The sequence below is a fragment of the Lepidochelys kempii genome, chromosome 7, assembly GCF_965140265.1.
Source record: "Lepidochelys kempii isolate rLepKem1 chromosome 7, rLepKem1.hap2, whole genome shotgun sequence".
Classification (NCBI taxonomy): domain Eukaryota; kingdom Metazoa; phylum Chordata; order Testudines; family Cheloniidae; genus Lepidochelys; species Lepidochelys kempii.
The window spans coordinates 76941109-76967375 of NC_133262.1; the positions used below are offsets into that span (position 1 = coordinate 76941109).

The 26267-nt window shown below is 40.8% G+C and overlaps 1 protein-coding gene across 11 annotated transcripts in view; it reads right to left on the reverse strand.

Annotated features, from left to right (window-relative positions):
* Positions 1-26267, reverse strand: part of ANK3 (ankyrin 3) — a 554708-nt gene that overhangs the window by 86518 nt on the left and 441923 nt on the right. For 9 of the 11 annotated variants that reach the window (XM_073353398.1, XM_073353395.1, XM_073353403.1 and 6 more), the window contains 5 exons: positions 19453-19551; positions 19252-19350; positions 18317-18412; positions 11913-11985; positions 11654-11716 (listed from right to left, as the gene is read on the reverse strand). In XM_073353398.1, the coding sequence (XP_073209499.1) occupies positions 11654-11716; positions 11913-11985; positions 18317-18412; positions 19252-19350; positions 19453-19551 (430 nt within the window). Of the gene's footprint in view, positions 1-1264; positions 1483-11653; positions 11717-11912; positions 11986-18316; positions 18413-19251; positions 19351-19452; positions 19552-26267 lie in introns of those variants that run through there. The other 2 variants (XM_073353406.1, XM_073353402.1) reach the window with 2 other exon arrangements.

The window sequence follows — 26267 nt, forward strand, 5'->3', positions numbered from 1 at the left end:
CTTGACACTATAACTCCACTGATTCAAGAGTTATACCAGGAATGAAGTTAGTCAATTGTTCTTGCAACCTAAGCCTCTCTCTATGGGTTTAACACCATTTAACGTCTTTGCCCCTTCCTTACAAAAAAAGACATGAAGCTGAATGAAAGGCAGGTCATTCTATAATCTTGAATAGCTGTTTTTAGTCATTATCTGTTTGCAGACTCACATTGAAGAGTGAAGCATGTTTGGACACTGAATGGAAGGCCAGGCACACCTCTTCTTTTGATTTTCTCCCAAACGTTTTACAAACTTGAATTAGTATAAGATTTTTCTCAATGCTTTTTATATTAATATATGCTGAGGTTCCTAGTAGTAAGATTATTTTATTAAGACAAAATAAATCATTTGTCAAGAATTTTCATTACTGTATATGATGGGGGAGAGACATCATGACTAATACTAGCATAGATTAGAGCAAAACATATCTCTAAAATATTATTGAATTACTATGAATCTGAAGTTAAAAATTCACCCCAATGACTGTGCTAATTTCAACAATGCTAGGTATATATGAACTAACAGCTGCTTAGATATTAATTGGGAAGTAAAAACCTAGTAAATTTGTGAAAAGCAAAAAGGAAAACTGAAAGTAACAAAAGCTGCTCTTTAAGAAGAACACAGTACGGTAAGAAAGGGTTAACAAACTAACTTGCTTTCACTAAGTACATCTGAACACCATTACATCATACTGAAAACTACATTCCAGCAGTGACAGAGCAGGTCTAAAATATGCCCCTTGTGGTTTTAGGATTTTCTTTACTGTCCCCTCTATAATACAGAATACAGAGCACTGTAGCTAAATTTATTACCTTTATAAATTCAAACTCTAACCCTTTTCTTGTTGAACACATTTTTGAGTACACAAAAGTTGCACAAAAGAGAAAAGAGTTCAGATGGTGCATTCACAAAGGTGATTGATTCATAAACCTCAGCTATATTTTTCCAATTTCTTCATTCAGTACCGTTTAGACTTTCCATTCACTTAACTCAGGAAACCACAGACTGAGCTCTGTTTTTAAACTACCAATCAATTCTAAAAATACCCTTTCAGCTACTGCTTTGCAAACGACAAAATAAACAGATCAACTTTCTACTGCAACGCAGCAACAGAGATTATTTTAAGTAACAATTTAAAGGCTAAAATGTTTGTAATATACCATAGAGCATGAAATTCTGAAAAAACAACAACATTAAATACTAAATTTAACTTTAAAACTCTTACTGTTTTGGAAAGCCATTTTCACCAGTCTGGTCTATAAGATTTTTTTCCCTGATGTTCCCAAGAATTCCTATTAGTCTTTAAGAAGTGATTAGGAGTTAATCTCCAAACCAGCACAAGCAAACTAATTCCTGTGGGTCATATTCACTTTCCACTCAACTGAGATCTTCTTAACACCTTGATCTCTTCGTACGTATTTTAAGAAATGTGCATCTTTGTCCTCTCAACTCAAATAAAAAATCTTTGCAAATATGAAACAAAGTGAAAAATAATGACAACTTATTTGAGGTTAAGATCCTTTTTAATCAGTCTATAGACATCCTTTTAAAGCTTCTTCTGATTGGATTAAAACTTCTTTGGCAAGCCTCTTGAATGGCGACATAAATGCAAGCACTTGAGTTATTTGTATGTAAATAGGGGTACTGCTAGGGTGTAGCTTTTCTGTAACTTGACACCAAGGGAAGGCTCAGAGGCTAAACATGTAACTCAGTACTGACTGGGGCTGCCCAAAATCAAGGAAAACGGAGCTAGGCACAGAGTACTCCGTTGGCCGGAGATTCCGGCTGAATTAGTATTAATGCGACATTACAGACACAGGGCTACCTACACTAAAGAGACAAGGGTACAGACACTAAAGTGTTGGTTGGATCAGGGAGTGCCACTGAACTGAAAGTGATTTTTCAGATCTCGGCTAAGCAGGAAACAGATAGGACAGAGGTGAAGGGGCGGAAGGGGTTGCCTTGGAGCTCTGAAGCGGACTCGAGGACTTGGAGGAAAATCTGGTTCCAGCGCTAACCAGAACCTTACAGTGCAATCTTTCAGCCCCGCTCAGGGAGCAACAAAGACAAGTAGACAGCGATGGCTGAGGTCCGGGCTGCCTGCAACACAGAGACCTCTCGTCTCTGGTGGGTGGGGAGAAAGGAGGGGGAATGTCATTCTGCCACCAGGAGAGAGCCGCAGGAAACAGGAGACGGGTGGGTGTCTGGGAGTGGAATCTCTGGGTCAGCTGGAAAATTCTCCCCCGGTCTCTCCCCTCCACCCATTCCGCACTGTGTGTTGTGCTGCTTTGCGGTGTGAGAGGGAATGCGGCTGCAGCGGTGTGAGAGGGAGCAACATGGTGATCTCCACACGCCTCTGTGTGGGCGCTTTAATCCCTTTCTCTGCGCTGCGAGCACACCCGGAGCACAGCCACAGAGGAGCACAGCGCAGCAGCCTGAGCGGGGGCGAGACAACATGTGTGTGTGAGTGGGGGAAGGAGGGGGATCTGAGCCTCCCCGGCTGCAGCCGCATTCTTGCAGGCAGCAGAATGGCGGAGCAGGAGACAGGCGCATTGCAGGCGAAAATCAAACATGAAGGGTTAGATCCCGAAGCCTCCACTCTTCCATCAAAACGCGATGCCTTGCAGTGCTAGTTACAGAGCCTTCAAAGGGCTTCATCAGTTGTGGCTAATCCTCAGCGTATAACCACATAGCTACAAGCACTTCCCCAGCCACAGCTCAACTTTTCAGGTCTGGCAAAGCCACCCGGACTGTCAAGCAGTACAAAGTCTCCCCTGGCCACCTGCTTCTGTATAAGCTCGCTTACTGAGAAGACAGATGGCCCCAGGAAAGGAGTTCGAATCGGGATCCAGATCAGACACTAAACTTTCCGACACTGATGGGGCGTTTGGAACCCATAGTTTGGTTCAACCCCACTATAGAGATAGATAGGGATAGCCACAAAGTTTGGATCCAGATCTGAATTCTTCCCAAATTCAAGGGCCCCATTTCCTTATTGGAAGGATTCAACTGAGAATGATGAGAGAGAAAACTGAAATACACACAGGGTCACACGCCCCCTCCCCAGATTTCTGCCAGGGTTCACACCAGAATGTGGCCAGCAGCCTTTCAGCACTGTGTGGGAAGGAAGGGACGGGAGCTGCTCCAACCGCAGGAGGGGGAGGGATCAGATCTGGGCTAAGCAGGAAACAGATAGGACAGAGGTGAAGGGGCGGAAGGGGTTGCCTTGGAGCTCTGACCTGGCCCATGTCTTTGCAGAGCTCATCTCTTCCTCCCCCTGCCCCAGGTGTGGCTGGAAGCTGCTTGTCCCTTCCTGCCCATACAGCGTTGAATGGCAACTAACACCTCTAAGCTGCTGCAGGCCACCAACAAAACCCAGTTGCCTCCTGTCCCCCGGCTACAGCACGGGCAGGAAGGGGTTAAGCTCTAAGGATACACTGTGGGCCAGGGCCCAGGGAACCTGACTGCCGGGGCTTCAGCAAACCAGGCCAGAGAGGTGGCTCAGCAGGGAAAGGAGCCTAGGGGATGGAGCAGCCCTGCCCCAGCCGCCACTCCAGGGCTTAGCTGATTTAGCTGAGGGGTGGAGAGGCTTCCCCATGCCAGTGCTGTGCAGGGGTTTGGCACATGCAGGGCTTGGCTCCTCCTGGCCAGTGCTCTGGGCTGGAGGGTCTTGGGCTTTCCCAGGGAAGCGGCCCAGCCAGAGGTAGAGGGAGAGGAAGGAGCCTGTTAGCCAGGCTGTTGGTGAGCTGAGTGCTCCGACCAGGGGCTGGTTCTCCACACAGCGCTGGGAGCGTGTCGCTCCCCACCAAGGGGATATGGAGGAGCAGCAGGGTGGGGAATGGCGAAGGGGCAAAGCAGGGAGAGGACAGCGAGAGGGGGAGCTTGTAAAGGGCGGAGGGGTGGGCCACAGAGGTGACACATAACCAGCTGCCACCTGGCGCCTGCGCACACATACCAGCTACCGCAGCTCACAGTGTGCACCCAGCACCGGCCAGAAACAGGACAGGGCCCTCCTGGCTGAGAGCTGGCATGCAGCAGGATCTGTGCTGACAGACCGGCAGGGGGAGTGGATGGCCCCAGCCTTGCACCCCCATCCCATCATCAGCCCCCCATTCACCGCTGGTGGACAGGGATCCGGCCAGCAGCAGGACCCACCAGTACTGGGGGGAGGAGAAGAGACAGAAAATATGGGACAATTTGCCTGGTTTTAACAAAAAGTCGTGACACCTACAGGAGGGTTTACATACAGGACTGTCCCTTTAAAAACAGGACAACTGGTCACCCTACCCTTATTCCTCTCTAGTTTATAAGCAGAGCTTTACTTCTGCTTTGTTATTAGGAAGGTCTATAATTATAAAATTGATTATTTGTAGAAAAAAAGCCAAAATCCAAAATCTGCAACTCACATACAAAGATTCTAGATCGTAGCCTGGTCACATTATACAGTAAAAACCCAGCACCACAAAGCAAACAAATAGGCTCATTTCATTCCTAGGATCTTCAGAATCATCAGTGCCGTTTCAGGAAAAATCTGCCGCCATCCAAGACACTTGTAATCACTGGAGAATCTACCAATAAGGCGTATGATTTTGAAGGTGGTCAGAAGCTCCGACAAATTCCTGATCTAAAGGAAGTCGTGTGGGAATATGCCAAGACTATTTCCCAACTCTGATTATAAAACAAACATTTGCTAGGTCAAACTTCAACAGCAGGTACTGGACATTAAATCTTCTTTACCATACCATCCTGTGATGCAGAATATTATTTGGAAGACAAACTTCGATCCCCTGATGAAGTAAAAATCTTTGCCAATGAAAAGATGCAACAGGTGCAAACAAATCTGAGCCTAGGTAAATCCAATGAGCCAGATTAACAACAATGGGATGACTATTTTCATGGCTTCAAGCTGTATCCTAAATAAAAATTACTTTCCTTTCTCTAGTATATTTTTTCTCTACTAGATGTAATGGGAAAAGTAGCAATATTCTCCTATCATTGCATTATGTTGTAAGATCTTCCCATGTGGATCTATACGATCTCTGTTTAAATTCTTAAATACATACCCATTTATGTAAATACCTTGTTTCAGGTTCTACTAGACATTACTTTTGAGATATGTTTGAGGAAAATCAACCAGGAATTCAGGCTTATGGTAGGCTACTGGAGCAGAGGGATCAGGAATACAGTTGACCTACATCCGGGGCCAGGGACATGAAATAGTCTATAACCTCTGTCCATTCTAATTTGTGTTTAAACTACAAAAAGAGCTTTACACTTATAAAAATATACAAAAAAGAGACAGTTACACTGTAACCACACAAACCATAATGGAGAAAAAACAGTTCATATCACTAAAGGTTTACTTTCCCCAGGAATTAGAGAAGAGAGCCTTTGGTCCAAATCTTGTACTTTAGACTTGGAAACTTTTCCCTGAGGACTAATAATTGATACAAACATTTTGTGCTTGGGAAATACAGAGTTACATCATTAGAGTTGGACAGTGATTTGCACAAAGCCATGGATAGGGGCAGTATGGAGCTGTATTACTCGTTCAGAAGCATTAGGAATAAACTCTACCTCAGAAAGCACAATCTCTCCCAGGTTGCCTTGTGCACCCAGGGGATGTGCATGTACCCCACGCTTAAGGATAACACGCATTGCTCCCCACCGGAGTGACAGTTCCACTTCACAAACCAGTGTGCAGGAAACATGGGACAAGACCTCACCTTCTCCTTGTGCTTTTCTGGATGTTGTAATCCCTGAAGGAAAAGTATTACTCTTAGATACTAATTTGATAGGTGCATTTGATAAACTTCAAGAAGACAAGGTGGACAGGTCACGCAGCAAACAAGAATGACAACTAGAAAAGGAAGTTGGGAAAATGGAACCAGAATAAAGGCATTGTTTCAGAGTTCAATGTATCTAAACATGAATGGGTATGATACACTGTAAGCAGATATGTAGTAGTACTGGCACAGAGAAAGGACTTCCTGCAGAAGGCATTATGTTTGCCAGATCGGCCAGCTAAGCCTACCATTGTCAGTATATATCCCCTTCAGAAAAGAAGTGAAGAGAAGGCATCCTGCCACTTCAACAGATGGACAAGAATGTCGAGATTCAAGACACCATTTGCAGGAGCTGTGTGTTAGTGGCAAGGAGATTTACAGCTGGGAATGTTGAAATGGCTCTTCTGGCTGAGCTGCAGAAACTATACTTCAGAGATTATCCTGTATCATTGCTAATCTAATTGTGAGCTGGATTACCTTGATAGAATACTTCCATCAGGCTGTATAGTCATTTTTACATCCAGTAGAATAAAAAAAATATTACATGTTGGACATGGTCATTCCAAAGAATTTGACACACTTTCTTTTAATTCTGTGGGAGACTCAAGTAAAATGGATGCAATAAACTCAGACAATCTGGCTGTGTATAATAAAACGAAGTTGAGATGTTGAAACCTAATCCTTTCTGGCTCAGATGACAAGAATACTGTGTTTGCAAGGAATATGAACTCAGAAGAAATACTGCGGATAAAATACATTTTCAGACAAAGTTATGCTAGGTGAAGTAATACTAAGAGATGAAGTATCTAGTGGAAAACAGTCTGAAGACTGACTCCCTCTGTGTTGTGTTACAACTTGGCATCCTTCATCTCTTCTTTCCAATTACACTACAGACTGAAACTGTGTTTTATGAAGGAAGAAAATATCATCTTTATTATCCCTGGATAAACATAGGTACAAACATTATTTAGAGGTCATTTGATACTACAGATAGTAGCCAGTTTGTTATATATTTTTCCCATAAAAATCAAGCCAGCTCCACAGGAAAAAAGGACAGATGACAAACCTGTTGCACAGAGGAGCATATTCTAATTTCTGTCCAAAGACCTGGCTTCACACAAGTATGAATAAATATGAATATCAAACGCCTCAAACTTTACCCAGCTGTAAAATTATATTGCATATGGAGCTAGACAGATTCCTTCAGTTCTCAATATTTAAAAACAAAAACCCCATCAACAAAAGACTTTCAGGAATGGCAATGATTTAGTCTCTCCTCGTTGCATCCTGTTATCCTCCAGTTCCTTCCATGTTCCCCGGGGGCCCAACAATATACTCTGATGATCTAGAAGAGTGTCTGTCCAGTAGTGTATGATGGGCTGATCTGTGTGACATCTAGTTACATCAAGATAGGAATCTTCAACATATGGGTTAGATCAGCTTTTTGGGAGTTTAATTGTTGTTTAAATTGAAAAGTTTGTCTGCACCTACCCAAGTCTAAAAAGAAAATGAAACTCCAAGGGCCAGCATAAAGAAAGAGCTTCATGCAAGTACTGATATTGCATCTCAGGATACCCTCCACTTGCTCCCTTCTCCCTGCTACAGCTTTAGCTCACCTTCCCTTGCATCAACTTTAATTGCCTGTTGTCAATTAGCCTTGATATGTCAGCAGCAGCAGGGCTTCTAGTTTACTCCACAAGGTTAAAATCCTGGCATGTGCCATGCAGGATGCATTCAATCTGTTGGATGTGGCTGCTCAGGCAGGAGTTACCTAGAGCCCTAAGGCAGACAATAGTTTGTCCTTCAACATCAATGACTGCCTGGGAATTTGAGTCAAGTCCATCCTGACCTCTACTAGCTACAGGATCCTAACCTAGTTCTCCAAGCAACTTCATGGAGCTTGAAACACAAGCCTACATATGGACATAACAGAAAGCCTTCACAGAAGCAAACAATAGCACTCAGGGAAAAATCTAGCTCTTATACGTTCAGGTTTCACTTGTACAGTATCTGGAATTTCTTTAAAAGTATCATTAAAGTTGAGTTTGCACATGGAATAGAATCTCCCTACATTTAAGTAAATTACTTATCATCTGAGGAAGCAGTTCAGTGTTAATTTTTCCATTAAGACGTACCCTGGTGTCGATGACTATGGTGGCTTCTTTTTTTGTACCTTAGCTGCTTCCAAGCATTTAATCCATGTTGGGTACAGTTTCTAAAGTAAGCATGTATGACTCAGGTTTGGAACATTTCCAGCTTTGGAAGGAGAAAAAGAAGAGCGAGAATCTTCTTTGTGATCTGGGTTGCTCCTAAACCAATCCGCCCTCAGTGGAGAAAATCAATTACACGTCTGCCATGTAAATATTCATTTATTGGAAACAAGACATAATTTGGGCAAACAAAGTGACAGTTTCCCCACACATTTGTCAATGCCCTTTAGTCCTGCCCCCATAAGACATGCCTAGTGTATCCAAGTCTTTTGTCTCTCTAATGTGGAGACTACCAGTTAGGAGGATGGGTGTTGCATGTGGGTATTTGCACCTTATGGTTTAGGAGTAAGAGATTCCAAAACTCATTGTCACCTGTAACTAGATATGGGTCTGAGCTGCATCTTGGTTCATGATCCAAACTTTAATTAAGTTAGGGATTGTATGGATCTGCAGTATTAGTTGTGCCACTCTCTGCTTTAATTTATTCAGTTTGAAACCAGCTCCCTGGAGGTGAGGCTAGTGCACTTCTCAACTGTGGCACTAGACTATTTACAATAGCCATTATTTACCTAGCCATTCCAGGTTCTTTGTAGCAGTTAGTCTTTGTTACCCTGAATGTATTGATTCTCATGATTTTAAATGGGTTTTTTGCATCTACATCCTTGGCCAGCACTGAAGATTTATGGGGGGAGGGCATCAAAACCCATAATTTATTATTATTATTTATTTGTTAACCACCAAAGGTGTGCTTGATGCTGAACAAGACACAAAATAAAAACAGCTCCTCTCCTGAGGAGTTGGCAATCTAAAAGAAAAAAAGATCTCTCTCTCTTTCTCACACACACACACACACTGCACCTTTGAATGCATCATCATGGGTTAATAAAATATCTATTTATTAATCTGAAATCCTATTCACAGAGATAAGGTCTGACAACTATATGTCTTGGGTTCATTATATACCAAACTGATTGCTTCCTCTATCTAAATTGTTTCATAATCTATTTATATTTTTAAATTGGCCTTTTAAAAATAATTGTTAGTAAACTCTTCAGCTTGCCACAGACCTCAAGACTATTACTGTGAGTCTGTTTGAACTTTGCATCGTCTTTGCAGATGCTGCAACACATTAATAAAAGCAACATTTTCAGTCAAATTCTGAGATTATCATTTCATATTTGAACATTTCTCAAATACTGCATCAGTCTTAATTCTAGCACTGTAATATAACAAAATATTATTTCTTTCTTGAGTAATAATGATGTTCAGGTAAGCTACAATAATTTTGCACTTGAATGTGAAGAGTACAAATATAAATGATAGTCTAAAACTTTTATTTTTAACCACAAATGGAAAACAACATTGTTATCCAGTTGGAGTTATATAATAATGGGAACATCTTGGTGGAAATTTTAAAAGAAGAGATTCAGCACATAAATTAAACATTATTTCAACATAGTGACTGGCTAAAATGGCCTTATTTTCTAAAGTTTAAAATACTATAAAAGAAAGTAAAAATAAACATTTCACAAAGCACGGAATCAGGGAAGTCTAAATAAAGAGTTTGAGAGGAAAACTGAGACCACTGCTATAGCAGCTACTACTACACTGGGAGAAGTTACAGCTATCATGCAAGCTAATAGGAATAGAATGGGTAGCGTACAAAATACTGTCATTTCTTTCTTCATAATTGCAGAATCTCTCTTTGATTTTTTGATTATGGTCTCTGTGTGGTGCTATGGTATCTTCAGCTTTATGGAGAAATTCATCCAAGCACGAAGAGCAAGGCTCTCTGCACCTATTAACCTCCGTGGCTGTACAGATGGAGGGAGAAAGCAGGTGAAGAAGCCTCCAGGTGGGCTTCTGAACAGAGGAAAATATTCTTATTTCTATCCAAAGATCTGGCTTCACACAAGTGTGAATAATCAAACTCCTGAAACTTTACCCAGCTGTAAAACTATATGGCTCATGGAGCTAGACAGCTTCCTTCAGTTTGGAACATTTAAAAACAAACAGAAAAACCCCATCAACAACAGACTTTCAGGAATGGCATTGTTTCGGTCCCTCCTGGTTGCATTCTATTAACCCCCTAGAAAATAATCTGGGTACTGTGGAGGATGTCTCTGTGCTAGCCATGAACAGGCCAGCATAGAGGGGGTGATTGGGACCACAAACCACTGGGATGGTTCAGTGGCTCAAAATTCCCAGATGGTGTTGAAGACCAATGGGCTCTATTGCAGCCCCTATAGAGTTCACTACAGAAAGTCTGATTAATTAGGCCCTCTCTGAGCCACAGTACCTTCTCAGGGCTCTTCTTGGGGTGGCACAGCTCTGTGTCTGAGTCTAGCACTGTATCGGCAGTCATAGAATCATAGAATATCAGAGTTGGAAGGGACCTCAGGAGGTCACCTAGTCCAATCCCCTGCTCAAAGCAGGACCAATCCCCAACTAAATCATCCCAGCCAGGGCTTTGTCAAGCCTGACCTTAAAAACTTCAAAGGAAGGAGATTCCACCACCTCCCTAGGTAACGCATTCCAGTGCTTCAGCATCCTCCCAGTGAAAAAGTTTTTCCTAATATCCAACCTAAACCTCCCCCACTGCAACTTGAGACCATTACGCCTCATTCTGTCATCTGCTACCACTGAGAACAGTCTAGAGCCATCCTCTTTGGAACCCCCTTTCAGGTAGTTGAAAGCAGCTACCAAATCCCCCCTCATTCTTCTCTTCCACAGACTAAACAATTCCAGTTAACCTCAGCCTCTCCTCATAAGTCCCCTAATCATTTTTGTTGCCCTCCATTTTCCAGTTTTTTCACATCCTTCTTATAGTGTGGGGCCCAAAACTGGACACATTACTCCAGATGAGGCTTCACCAATGTTGAATAGAGGGGAACGATCACGTCCCTCTATCTGCTAGCAATGCCCCTACTTATACATCCCAAAATGCCACTGACCTTCTTGGCAACAAGGGCACACTGTTGACTCATATCCAGTAATGCCCACCATTCCCAATTACTGAATTTGTTGTGGTCCTACCAAAATGGGAGTCATCTTCTTTTAAGTACAATATAGTGTCTTATTCAGTGCAAATGTAACTTGCAGTTATGCGACATTACACTAAATGATGATTGGGATTTTATACTCTGAAATCTCATTTTACCAGGGTATGTCTTCAGTATCAAATGAATAATCCCATAATTCACTTTTGTGGAGGGTAGACACTAGAAATGTAAAATTTATACCTGATCCTTTCAGAAGTTATCTCCTGTTGTCAGCTGTTTCTTCCCAAGAATGTGTATATTTATCTCTTGGGCAAATGTTTAGTTTTTAAAATAAAATACTAAACCAACTCTATTTATGAAGCAGCAGCAGCAGAAAGAATATTCCAGAAAATTATTGGCAATTTGATTTTAAAATAGTGAAGCAAAAGATCTGGGCAAAATTAGCATGTTAGCAGTAACTCAAACAATTTTCTGAAGTACTCTGGTCTAACGTACTGATTCTTGCTAGTAGGGTAATAAGAAAAGTTAGTGAAAAAAAGAGATTATTTCTAAAGTTAGAAAATAAAATGAAAATGTTGAAGTTAAATATCACCGCAATACAAAAATGCACAAATACCTTCTTCAACATCTGACATATATTCACCATCACTGAGAATTTCAGGGGTGTAGGCTTTACGTACTGCATGATTTAAGTAAACAATATAAGTAAATATGTAGAGCACTGATATGTCAACAAAATAATATAATGTCATAACTAATAATTTTTTTTTTGCAACAACGATTATCCAATGGGGCGGGGTGAAGAATTTAACAAACAATCTATGATACAACAAATAGAATTTTAAAAGTAAATAAAAATTTCCCTTTTTGCATACCTTCATCATCAGACATGTCAAGAACTTCATTCATAGTTTCTGGTACATTCATTTTATGCTTTTCTGTGACAGTCTGTTAAACATAATAAGATCATTTCAAAGTTCAGACATTTTCATCAGAAAAACAATAATTTATTGTCACATTTATAAGTTAAAATACATGACAGGCCACATTTATGATCTGAAATTAGCAGAATAAGCCTTTATTTTATTTTCTGCAGTTTCAACATGTAGCTGCATATAATTATGAAATACAGTACATTCAAATAATAAAACTACCTAATATTATATCAATATATTTAACTATATTCAAGTTCATACAGCAGATAGAATGCTCTGAGGATCCAAAAAATGATCATATCACATAAAAGAAACAAGTATAGTGAAAGAATTTAAGGCCAAGATGTTTGTAAAAATAGGAGCCTAAAGTAGTACCTTACTCTTTCTACAGTCCCATTGACTTTAATGGGAGCAAGAGTAACACAATCTAGCCCTAACCTATTAAGTCCTTTTCTGCTGTGTGAAGTTTCCTGCTTCCTGCATCGGACTATTTTGTGATTTTGGAGCTAATTTTCTCTGCAATATTTTTAAATACATACCTCATCTTGAACTGCCTATATTTTCCATAGTGACAACTGTAATAATATTATGGTAATCTATGATATTCATCAGAAAATTTTGCACAGAATGCATTCAGATGGCTGATTTTTACTTCTATCATTTATTCTCATTCAGGTTCAGGGAGCAGTATAAGAAGACTTAGATTTGGGGAAAGCTGAGTTTGCATGCCTGAAATCTTCATTTAAAGTAGCTATATATGACAAGATAGCTCAGAGCTGACCTGCTGGTTTAATAAAAAAGGGGATATTGAAACCCTACCGGAACCACAAACTTTGAAGTAAGAGAGCAGTCAAGCACGAATGATGTTTTGGATCCTACAGAAAAATCTGTACAGGTTTGGTATAGCTGTATCCAAGCCAGAATGCTGAGCGAAATTCAAAGATATGCTCACATTTGTGTTTCCACTTATTCTACCACTGTTATTTCCCAGTCATCAGACACAAAGTTCACAAACGATTAACAAAGTTTTAGGAGGAAAAATGACTGAAAAGATTCTGGTTGTGGTCTTTGATCCAAACTTTTAAGCTTGTCATTCTTCATTTACCTTTATATACTTTATTTTTGTCTAGCTTCATAAATAATTCTGTGGCAAGTTTATGTCTCTCTGGCTCTTGTCCTCATTTGATATAATGGAAGCATTCCTTCATGAGCAAAGTAGCTTAGAACTTATTAAAGACCTTACACTCATTTTGTTCTGTGGGAATTATTTAAGGTTAAACTACCAGCTTTAGAAGGTTCTGTCAATGCATGTTCAAAGATTTTGCCTCAGCCATGTCTATTACAGACTGAATTGTATGGATCAAAGATCATATACATAATTTATTCAGTTATTATTAGAGTTTTATTACAGTATGGGTAAAAAAAATCACAATACACTAACCCATATTCACCCTTTGTACCACCTTAAATGGAATTACAGCTGGGATAGATTTGGCCGAATATCCTCAAAAGATCTTTAAATTAGATGACTACGTGACAGGAGAATCTAATGCCCTCAGTAATTCAGATTCTATCTCAAAGTGCCAAGAGTCTACAATGCACCACACAATGTTGTTGGTGACTGATTACCAACATCTTGATTTTAATAAAAACTGTTTTCTGGGTTTCTGTGACTAGAGCTGTGTCTAAACTAAAAGGCATTTTGGGCTGTGAAGTCCTTTTTGTACCGTACATTTCTTGTAATCTAATTCACAATTTGATGTAATGCAACTTTTCTCTACTTATAGCACATATTAAATAATATATCTTCCTACCTATGTGACATGAACCCAACTAGTTCATTAGTTGTACAGTCTACGAATGAGCCTCCTATATTTGGAGTTCTCAGTGTGCAACAGTAAATATCCTTGTCCTACAATTATCTAGATCTCTACAAGCCTGAGCTTGAGATAACAAGTTTTTGTTTATGCTGCTCTCCTACAACTCTTTGTTATGATGTCAGCTGTTCAATAAACCTTATTCCTGTTGTAGAAAAATATTTTAGAATCTCCCTAGAGATAAGTAACTTTTAGAGAAGGTATGAAGAGAGGTGCTAAAAAGATAGAGAAGCAGTGGTGATTGGTGCTTATTATCCAGCATATCTAACTATATTTTTTTATTTTGAAGTTTATCTTGTTAGCACATTTTAAGACAGAGCAATATAGGTTTTATATAAGCTAATGAATTATAGAACACAGCTATGGAAGTGACAAGAGGGAAAGCGCACATGAAGTAACAAAGATAAAAGCCAGCTTTTGATCCTGAATGTCTTCTATATATCAACCAACTGCCTTGATAACAGGCCACTCACAAGGAAGCTGATGACACCACAGTTGTGAGAGGTGAATATTAACAGTTTTCTGTCTGCAGTGTGCTCAAAAAACAAGGAGGATGTTTCTTTCCTATTTTGTTTTGCTTTAAATAGTAGTTTTAGAAAAAAAAATTCACGAAAGAAATTAGCCAGCTTTTTCGAACCAGCATTCACTTGCTTTAAATGGTTTTTCTGTGGTGCAGATTGTGCCCAGCTAGCATGGTGGCTTACTGGCTCCCCATGACATGAATAGCAGCATGGGCGCGATCTGCACAAGCCACTACATTCTCCTCTCTGTGAGAGGGATAGGTGGGAGTAGGCAGAACAGAGTGGGGACTGGGCTAAGCTTTGGCTCCATCTCTCCACATGCTGGGTGGCATAACTGTGCCAGGTAAGTACCCAGAGCAGTTTACTCACTCTCTGGATAAGCAGAGTCACAATCTCCCTTCTGGGCTCCAGGGACAGTGCAACTACACACACCCCCTTACCAAGGCAGATCGTTATCTCACGATCTGACCCTTTGTAGCTACCAAGAGGATTTATGTGATCATTCATAACACCTTGTGCTGTTTGTGTTTCAACAAATATCCGCACAAGATGTCTCAGTATCGCTTCTTTTGATAACTTTGTACAGCAGTCATCAGTTGAAAAAGAAAAAAATATGGGAACGATTATCCACTTCCTTTACTAAGTCAAAAATATTCCTTTTCTTTTTGCGAATACAGACTAACACGGCTGTTACTCTGAAACCTGTCATTACGCAAGGCATTGCATTTAGCCGTATGGAGTGGAAATCTAGTCCACAGTATGCATCCGATGAAGTGAGCTGTAGCTCACAAAAGCTTATGCTCAAATAAATTGGTTAGTCTCTAAGGTGCCACAAGTACTCCTTTTCTTTTTGCGAATACAGACTAACACGGCTGCTACTCTGAAATAAGTCAAAAGTAGGAGGTACAAATGAACGTTGGTGTTTATCATCCCAACAATATCAATTTATGTAGGTACGGATCCATAGTCAAAGACAATAAGAGAAGATTGGTTAACAAGGGTCAGTCACATCGTAAGACAGTGGCCTCCAACCTTCTCATGCCCATGATCACTTTTTGAATTTAAGAGCAACCCAGGATCTACCCCATCCCTTCCCCAAAGCCCCACCCTGCTCACTCCACCCCCCGCCCCCCGTTGCTCGCTCTCCCGCACCCTCACTCACTTTCACGGGTTGGGGCAGAGGGTTGGGGTTTGGGAGGGGGTATAGGCTCTGGGCTGGGGCCAAGGGGTTCGCAGTGTAGGAGGAGGCTCTGGGCTGAGCCTGGGGCAGGGTTAGGGTGTAGGAGGGGGTGAGGGGTGCAAGCTCTGGGAGTGTGTTTGGGTGCAGGAGGGGGCTCTGGGCTGGGGCAGAGTGTTGGGGTGCAGGAGAGGGTTCAGGGTGCTGGCTCTGGGAGGGGGCTCAGGGCTGGGGCAGAGTGTTGGGGTGCAGGCTCTGGGAGGGAGGTCAGGACTGGGGCAGGGGCAGGGACTTATGGTGCAGGAGGGGGTATGGGGTGCTGGCTCCGAGAGGGGGCTCAGGGCTGGGGGTTGGGGTGTGGCGGCACTTACTGTGGGCGGCTCATGGACGGAAGTGCAGCGAGGCTAAGGCAGGCTCCCTGCCTGCCCAGGCCCCACACTGCTCCCGGAAGGGGCCACTGCGCCTCTGCAGCTCCTGGGATGGGGGGCACATGGCTCTGCACGCTAACCCTCTCTGCAGGCATCACCTCCAAAGCTCCAATTGGCCACGGTTTCCTGTTCCCAGCCAATGGGAGCTGTGGGAGTGGTGCTTGCAGGCAGGAACAGCACACGGAGACCCCTACCCCCCAGGGTCATGGGAGCATGCTGGCTGCTTCCGGGAGCAGTGTGGGGCTGCAGCCGTCAGGGAGCCTGCCTTAGTGGCAGCCCCACTACACCACCGGAGATCACGATTAACGGGTTGGTGACCACTGTCGTAAGATATTGTCATCACACTATTAATATTGTGATGATTTTGTCATTAAGCAGTGAGCAATATTGGGAGAACATACCTGTGATCCAGGAACCTCTTAGTGCCAACTGGCAAGGGGCAAAGAGGGAGTGTATACAGGGTACAGGAATCTCCTGTGTCTGGTGCATGCATTCAAGCTCACCAAAGAATGTCATGTGAGCTCTCAAACAAGTGCCGGTGTCACACTGGTCATCACTATTATTGCAAAACACATATATGGATACCGTGCAAGGAGTTATGTACATACACTCTAAATTATAAGGTCTGGGTCTAGGAACTGGTCACCAGCAAAGGTGAAAAACAGGTTTCCTGTCAGACAAAATATATTTGAGGCATTAGAGTTATTTCTAATGGGTTCACCTTACTTATACTGCCAAATTTAGATATCTCCTCCTTTTGAGGCTGGCGTGCGTAAGCATTTTAAAAATGTTCCTTAGACATCAGTAAATTCCAGCTTCCCTTAATTTACAACATGAATTTAACAACTATTTGTAGTCAGTGCTAAATCTGGAAAGTTGTAAATTTAACTGGATTAAAGTTGTCAAACAAGTGATCACCTGTTGCTGAGTCAAAAGTGTTTCTAAATTCAAAGGTATTCAAACTGGCTTAATCTGAAATGGCTTGCTTGAGAGAGAATGTAGTATATGATAATAAATCAGGCAATGGAAGCACTGGGCTTGTTCATAAAGTGAGCCTTAAGTATCTATTTCAAACATTTTGTGGTTCATTATAAAATTAATATGGCAGGACTTTGAGTCTGCAAACACTTGTCTATGTGTGTAACTTCACCCGTGTGACTATACCCTTTTACTTCAGTAGGAATACTGACATGAGTAAAGTTATGCTGATGTATGTTTGCAGGACCAGGGCCTAGATGTCTTCTTTTCAAAGGGACACCATCAATCTGAAATGTAGTCAGTTTCAAAAAATGAGCTCAATGTCATTTTTAAGCACTATGCCTGCCTCTGAATCCCTTGCCAATTTTTATTCTTTTTCAATCAAACTTTCCTCTTATTAAAAACGTTTGTCTCTCTCCCCGTTGCTGTATGAAAGACGCACACAAACAACAGGAGAAACTAACTAACTGATTAAAAGAGAAACAGAGAGCCCGATTAAAGATGAAGTACTGTCAAATGTAATTGAGCTGAAAACAATTGAGCAGTAATGTTTCACTCTAATCTTTTTCAGTTATGGTCACTGGCACTGTTACCTGAAACAACAGTAAGATGCTTTCAAACAGAAATGACATATTTAAGTTGATGGTGTACTTTTAACACTAACAGATAACACTGGGACTTAATCTTTTAATTGCCTTCAAGAAGCATCCCACAATTACAGTACAAACCCTTCTAGTGGTGTTCCATCCAATTTTGTCAGTTTGGAAGAACTGCTTTTAAACTAAATCATGACATTTGCAAGCCCCTACAACAGTATATTTTGTGCGCTACTACTTGAAGGTACTGGTGGGTGAGAGAACACTGAGTGAACCACTGCAGGCATTCAGAACTGGGTCTCTTAAGAAGAGAGGAGATCGATGTTGGTTTCTGCTTGTTTACAAAACCATATGAGGAAAGTTACTGCACTGAGGCCCCAAGCTTGCAATTAGATCGCCACATGCAGGACACTGTGCCCATGCAGATCTAGTTGAAGGATTGGGACCCTGGTTATTTATACTGTGTATAAATATCAATTTATTTATACTGTGTATAAAAATCAATTTCAGTAAGGTTTTTGCAATACATTTTGGTGATATTTATTACCTGAATTTTAGCACTTTTTAAATAAATTTGCTGTAAATATGATTTTTTTTTATATTTGACTGCATACGGATGTTATATTACTAACAGTATGTATGGCCACTTTAACAATCAGATTGCAATCTCAGCAGGTATCTATCAACAAAGCTAAATACCATGTTTGTATAACTTTGTAGATTAAGAAAGTTATAATAATTTCATTATTGAAATATACTATACTTACAATTGTAGTCATGGTCTCTTCTGTCACGATCTTCAATGTGTCAACAACTGAAATGTAGCCAAGTCGTTTAGCAATGGCCAGGGCAGTGTTCCCATTCTGAGAATTGAAAAATTAATAAAAATGGATATGCATTAACAATGCTTAGCTATAAGAACAAGTAATAAGTTCAGTAAAAATTTACTTCAGAGTTCAAAGAAAATGTTTATAAGTCAATGCAATAAAAAGTTCCAGCAGCAGGACATGTAACGTTAGGCATTTAACTGTTTACATAAATGGCAAGGAGAGAAATAACCAGTACAATAGAAGGATTAAATTTTTATCATTAAATGTTGGAAAACGTCAATTTCACCACACAGACCCAAACAGATGAAAAAAAAATTCCATCAATAATAATGAAATTTAAAGAGAGGCAAAATAAGAAAAATACTTCTTAGACTTCAGTTTCAGGATATTTACTTCGTATATTTTGACATGTGATGTTGACAATTTGTATTTTAATGGTTATAAAGCTTAAACATTTTGAATCTCAATATTTACTGTCATTAAATAATTTTCATGGCTGTCACCCCCATAATTTCTTGTAACTGTGAAAGTTTAACTTGGTTAAAATAGAAAAAAAATGCTCAAAAATAAACATCTATATTATCCGTCGAAATAAAAATTGAATTCTGACAAGCCTAATTATATTCTCTTACGAATGCATTTTAAAGTAGTTGGTGTTTCAGGAAAAGTAGAGCACTAAGGTGGCTATGTCTCATAGCTGAGATAACAGGCTGGCTGTTCTGTTTTATTCATGCTCTCCCACTGTCCCCCGCCCCACATTCTTCTACATTTCCATTGTTGAGATGTAGTGGCACAGCACTTTTTACCGTCGGGAAAGCATTGTCATGCTAGAAAAGAAGCCACCCACAATATGTTTTTCTCTTGTCCCTTACCACAGTGAGTTCATTGGGCGATGCGCCATTCTGGAGCAAGACGTTAATGATATGGGTGTGTCCCTGCTGAGCAGCTTGGTGTAGAGGGGTGTACCCATTCTGCCAAGGATGGAAAAACAGAAGAGTTTGCAGTGTTCTCAGGAGAGGGTTTTGATTTTTTTTTAAAAAAATAAACCAAGTGAAGGGAAAAGAAAACCTCACCTTCGTTTTGGCATTAACTTTAGCAAAGTGTTGCAGAAGGAAATTAACAATCTTTATGTTTCCATAGTGGCAGCCAACATGTAATGGAGTGTATCCCATCTGGAATGTTTTTAAAAAGAAGAAATATATGAACATAAGCAATTACCATATGTGAACAACTCTATGCATTTACTGACAATAAACTGAATATAAAACAGAAAAGCCCCGGGAAGGTTTTGTTTTGTAATGTGGAAAAACATCCTGAAAAAGATCTCTGACAGGTATGTGCTCTGTCCTCTTCTTATCTTTCCCTCCCCACAGAATACACCTTTTCCCTTCCGTATCCAAAATGAACCTATAAGGGGAAGCTGCCTTGCATGTCTTGTGAAGTTGAGCATATTTATTGTTGATTTCACAGACTTTTCTCATATGCTTAGACTGGTGCAGGGACTACCCTTTTATTGTGTGTGTGTGTGTGCACAGTATCTAGCACAGTGGGGCCTTGATCCCTGATTGGGTCCTCTAGGCACTACGGCAATACAAACAAATAATAAAAATGGATGGAATATACAGCCAACTCCATCCTGACCAGAAGAGCCGCTAGGGATCTGAGTGGACTCCAGCAGCACAAAGTAGTCCTACGGGAGGCAGAATGCCTGCTGGTGAATGTGAAGTTCTTAGGCATGAAGTCTAGTTTTTTAAGGGTGTGTCTACACTGCAATAAAACACCCATGGCTGGCTCATGTCAACTGATTTGGGCTTGCTGAGCTTGGGCTGTGGGGCTATAAAATTGCAGGGGGGAGAGAGGAGAGTCCCAGAGTCCAAATGGCTATACTGCAATTTTATAGCCTCGTAGCCCTAGCCTGTGTAACGCCGACAGACCCCAGTTGTTGGCGGGCGGGATCGAACTGGGGACTTCTGGAGCTTAGTGCATGAGCCTCTACCGCATAAACTAAAAGCCAACTGGCTGTTAGCTAAGGCTGAAGAGCAGACTCATTTTCTCTCTCTTTCTTCAAGTGGTCTCCGTGCCACTAGGTGGGACAGAACACCACACCCAGAAGGTGTGTGGGTTACACCTGGGTCACCTGACACAGGCCAGCCATGGGTGTTTTGTTGAAATGTAGACGTACCCAATGTGTTCTGGACCTTTTGTTTCAGAGAGCAGTGGAAGCTGGTGTTTTGTTAGCAGAACACCATGACAAACTTTTGCACTGATGAATATATGGATTTTTCTCCTTGTTGTTTTCCTACCTGACTTTCATTATTAATGTACAGTTCAGAAATGCCCACCAGAGCTGCAGCAAAATCCAGCAGCTGTCAGGGCATGAGATGCTTAAACAAATAAGGGAAATCTGACTCATGTCCAAAACACCTTATAAAATTGAACATAGCTAAGCAGTACATTTTTTGGCATGAGTTCTAATTAAGAACTAAAACGTAAGTCTGTCTCTATAAATATACTGCTCAGAAACAGAAACCTAAATGCTACTTAAAAACCTCACTTAAATGTAGCAACAGGGAATCAGAGTGTTCAATCTATTTGCTGCTCACCTTAAAAGCCGTTCAAATTTTAAATAACTTAAACGACATGTTGAAACATGTAAAGAATCGTAACAAATACTTTCATAAATAGTGAAGTTATACTGTAAAATGCAACAAATCAGAGAGAACCCAAAGCTGCTGCCCCCACCATCTCTTCTCTCTTTTTCTGTCTTTTACTATAATGAAAATATTGTTAGTTGATCTGAAAGAGCTTGGGATTCTTACAAAGTGATAGAAATGATCAGATTGTACCTCCTAAAGCAATTATCTCCTCCTTTCTTATCTGCCTGCATCAAGACATTATCTCTTCTTCCTTAATAAATACACTTACTTCATTATAATCAGACTGGGGCTGCAATGAAGGACAGTTCAGAAGAGGGGCAACTAAAAAGAAGACTTTTTCAAAGTACTTTACAAAGATTAACCCAGTTGGCTGTTGGATAGGCGAGGATGATCCTCTCTATTTTACAAAGGAGGAAACCGAGGCACAGAGGTTCAGTGACTTGCCCAGATGCACTGGGAAGGGAATGCCAAAGTCAGGACTGGAATTCAGGAGCTCCTGCTCCCTATCTTATTTTCAGACCACTGAACCATGACTCTTAAGAAAAAGGAAAATAAAGATGTGAATGGCTCTGCATGGTTTACACTGAAAGTATGTTTCAGTGGTTGTCGCATTTAGATTCAGTCTTTTCTTCATATCAATTTAAATTAGTCTCCAACATGTCCATTTTAAACAAAAGGTGCCTAATGGCCTATCTTAAAACATCCTGGGGGAATATTAGATGTGCCAATTACTGTAAAATATGGTGTGTGTATTTACATGCCTTTACTTCAGTGAATCATAAATCAGGTAACATGTAAAGAATATAAAGAAACTACTAAGTAGACTATTTAATTAAGTACTACTTTAAATTTACCCACTGCGAATGGTAAATGTCAAGATTTTAATGGCACCCACTATTGTACCTCTGTAAGCTGCTAGCAGAACAATTACCTACACGACTTCTTTCTCGCTGGCTCTTTTCTCACTGCTGACTAGCTAGCAATTTGAATCAGAGACCAGGTACAGTACTAACTCTGGAAGACTTTCTTTTTGTCCCTTTTGAAGTGTGTGGGGTAGGGGAAAGAACAGAGGGAAGTTTTTGAACTCCGAATGACCTCCACCCCCATTTATTTCCTTTCTACTATTTTCCCCTTGGAGGCCTCAAAGCACAGCTATCTTGTGTCCCAGAAATGACTGCCAAATACAGCTCTCACTAAAGCCATTAATGCTGTTTTTCCTATCAAGCATGGGGAAGGGAGGTGGGTTCACTGCAGAGTGACATGAGGTACTTCTTCCCTCCCCTCTGGGGTTCAGCATGGTGCCGTGGTGGCAATCTCAGCACCTGCCAGCCTGGGAGGAAAACACTGAACTCTGAACCCTATGTGGCAGCATATTGTGCCGCCACTAGACCACTGGGCCACCCTGGAAGATTTTCTCTTAAGTTTCCAGTACCTTGTGGTTACATTGTGTCATGTTTTATCATGCTCCATGTGCTATACAATGTAGTGCCGCCATCAGCAAAGACAGGATGATGTGACAAGACAACATGGAACACAAATGAATACATTGGACATTTTAGAATGAAGTTTCTTTCCGTTAGCAAGCAGCTTTCATAGCAATAGGCAACAATGTCCACAATAATTGTGCTGGGTCAAAACACAAAATTAAAACTAATTACTGAGATGCCTACTTAAACCCGAGACCCAAAGAGAATAGCCTCTATTTCCCAGCTACAGTATGAACTCCAATACCAAATGGCTTTCAGTCTGGCAGTTATCTAAATTTATATTTACAGTATTTCTTGACTTCCTTATTGCAGATGGATATCCTGTTGAGATTTCTGAATCATGCCAACTGGCAGATTACACAGTTTGCTTACACAGCCAAACAAGGGTAGAGAGCAAGAAAGCAATTCTCACTGCTACCTGGATTCCCCATTCTGGGTTCTCAGAACATTGTAGATGAGTAAACAGGAGGCTAAACATGTTTGTTTTGTTAACAAGTTTTAAACTATAGAAACATCATATGCAGATGCATCTTGATTTTAAACGAATATTTACTGGCATAAGCTTCCTGGAACTTAGCAGACTTACCAGTCAATAATATCTTATTTCAGAAAATTAGGATTTTTTTAATGCAGCTCCTATTTTTGTTACCTCATGGTAATCAATTGATTACATTGCTTCTAGTCAGTTTAAGAATGGACAGCAACATGGGGGATAACAGATGGGGAGTGCTTCTCAAAAGCAGAAAGAATAGGTGTCAAAAATTAACCCAGAAATATTGGACTTTTAATTCTATATTATGGTATTGAAACAAACATCTATTCCCCCTCCTTTTTGGGAGGAGAAAAGTATCAAAAACCCCATGTAGTGGGTATCTTTTCAATATCCTTCATTTTCCCTTGTAGTAACAATAAATCCTAACAGCTTGAATTATTACATCTCTCTTCATGCTGACTCTCAAGCTGCTCTGTTTTTTTCTGCTGTTGCCGTCAGACGCTGAAGATAGAGGGAGAGCTAAGAAATGAACACAGAACAATCGAATAGAGTTTCACTGATGTCTTTGATTAGGCTGAAAACTCCTCTAGATCCAGACACCACAAATCCAATGAGACCTTGATTCAGCAAAGCACACAAGCACTTCTTTAAGTTTAAGCATGTTTAAGTGCTTTACTAAATCAAGGTTTAACTGCATAAAGTATCTCGCAAAGGCCAACTATTAATTTTATTGAGGGGTTGGAAATTTCTACTGCAATGGCCACTAGACAGTTTAACATGCATCTAAAAACTGTGGTAGTAATCGATAATATGATAGATAATATGCAATAAAGATTCATTTCAATAATCGTGATTAAGCATTTCAAGCACTCTTTCCAACATCCCACTATTTCTCTGTTCCCTTTTCCTTTTAATACTAAAATTGCTTATTATTATAATTAAACATAAAATTGTGATTTTTTTTCTTCGTGCTTGTGAAAGGTACTGAACACTTTTAGTTAGCAACAAAAGAGGTATATCGGCAGTACAACTTTTCCCACACTGTCCAGCCTCTGCCCTGACCTGGAAGGTACAATTCAGGGAGTAAGAGAGTAAGAAATGATCACCATCATTTATCAATCCTTGATAAGAATACTACCAAGGGTACAAATACAGCCACTTTAGTGTTGGCTTTATTATCCGGACTCTTTCCTATCAGGAACTAGAGTGAGACAATCAATTTTTGTCATATGGGTCCAACAGCCAGCACACAGTAACAATTTTCAATAACTAATGGTCTGTGCTAGCTTCAAACAGGCAACACTGAGAGGAAAGCTCCAAATCCCAGCACCAATCCCTTCGGCAATCCAGTATCTGGTTTTATTTTCTCAGGCTAGCTCTGTAAATTATACATTAAAACAACACTAGCCACTGTGGAACAGCCAAATAATAATGAACTTCAAAAGGGCATTAACCCTCTTGTCAGTGTTCAGCATTATGGCCATACTAGGAAAGCAAGATAATACATATATGTAATCAACACACACAGTTATTATATATCTGGAAATGTAAGTACTGAAGGAAAAACTCTCAAGCCCCAAGTCTAGAATTAAGGTCTTGATCCAGCAAGGTTCTTAACCATGTACCTAACTATAAGCAGGAGTGGTTCAATTGACTTCAGTGGCTACTAAAGTCATGCACAGGTACTTTGCTGATTCAGGGCCTACATTCCCAGCAATTCAAACACAGAAAAGAAAAGCTGCTGGTGCTGGAAATGAAAAAAAATCTGCTTTTGCTGTTGGATTCCAAAGTTGTCCTCTGTGAATAGTGAGTTGCATCTTAAAGCTCTCTAACTGTGGCAGGGTCTGGAGCAGCTGACATGAAGTGGCTGGTTGGTTGGTGCTGTGTGTGTGTGTGTGTGTGTGCGTGTGTGTGCGTGTGCGTGTGCGTGTGCGTGTGCGTGTGTGTGTGTGTGTGTGTGTGTGTGGATTGGATTTGCTGGGACTAGTTTTACTCCACTGCCTTCTAAAGAATCACTCCTGATGTACACTGGTGGCTGTGAACTACACAGATCCAAGGTTTTGAAAAAGTTTTAGGGTATGTCTACACTAGAGCGGGTGGTGTTATTTGCAGCTCATACAGATATACCTGTGCTAGCTTTTATTGAATCTAAAAACGTAAGTGCAGACACAATGGTGTGAGCAGCAGTAGTGGCTAAACACCTGAATACGTACTGAGGGTTTCATTTGGGATTGTACCTGGGGTAGCTAGCCCCTCTCACTATTTGCACTGCTGCACCTACACTTCTAATTTTAGCACTAGTGTAGCAGGTATGTCTATTTAAGCTGGAAATCTCTGCCCAGCTCCAGTGTAGGCATATTCAGATGCAGAACGAAGGGTGAAGAAAAGCAAGACAAAGGAGGTGGGGGTGAAAATAGTCTGAACAAGCACATTTTTTAATACTATTAAAGGACCCTCATTTTCTGAAGGGTATTTGGAAATGTGTGCTTTACCAGTATTCCATTTTTGCATTGCATTCCCTTTTAAAGAACATAACGTAAGAATGGCCATAATGGGTCAGACCAGTGGTCTATATAACCCGGTATCCTGTCTTCTGACAGTGGCCAATTCCAGAGGCTTCAGAGGGAATGAACAGAACAGGGCAATTATTGAGTGATCTATCCCCTGACATCCACTCCCAGCTTCTGGAAGTTAGAAGCTTAGGACACCCAGGACTTGGGCTTGCATCCCTGACCATCCTGGCTAATAGCCATTGAGGGATCTATTCCCCAGGAACTTCTCTAATTCTTTTGTGAATCCATTGGAGTTTTGGCCTTCACAACATCCCCTGGCAATGAGCCCCGCAGGTTGACTGTGCACTGTGTGAAGCAGTTCTTCCTTTTGTTTGTTTTAAACCTGCTGCCTAGTTATTTCATTGGATAACCCCTGGTTCTTGTGTTATGTGAAGGAGTAAATAATACTTCCCAATTAATTTTCTCCACACCTTTCATGATTCTGTAGACCTCTATCATATCCCTCCTTAGTCATCTCTTTTCCAAGAGGAAAAGTTTCGTTGTTTTTTCTCTCTCTTCATATGGAAGCTTTTCCATACCCCTAATAATTTTTGTTGCCCTTCTGAGTATCTTTTCCAATTCTAACATATCTTTTTTTGAGATGGGGTGACAAGAACTGCACTCAGTATTCAAAGTGTGGGCATATTACAGATTTATATAGTGGCATTATGATATGTACTATCTTATTATCTATCCCTT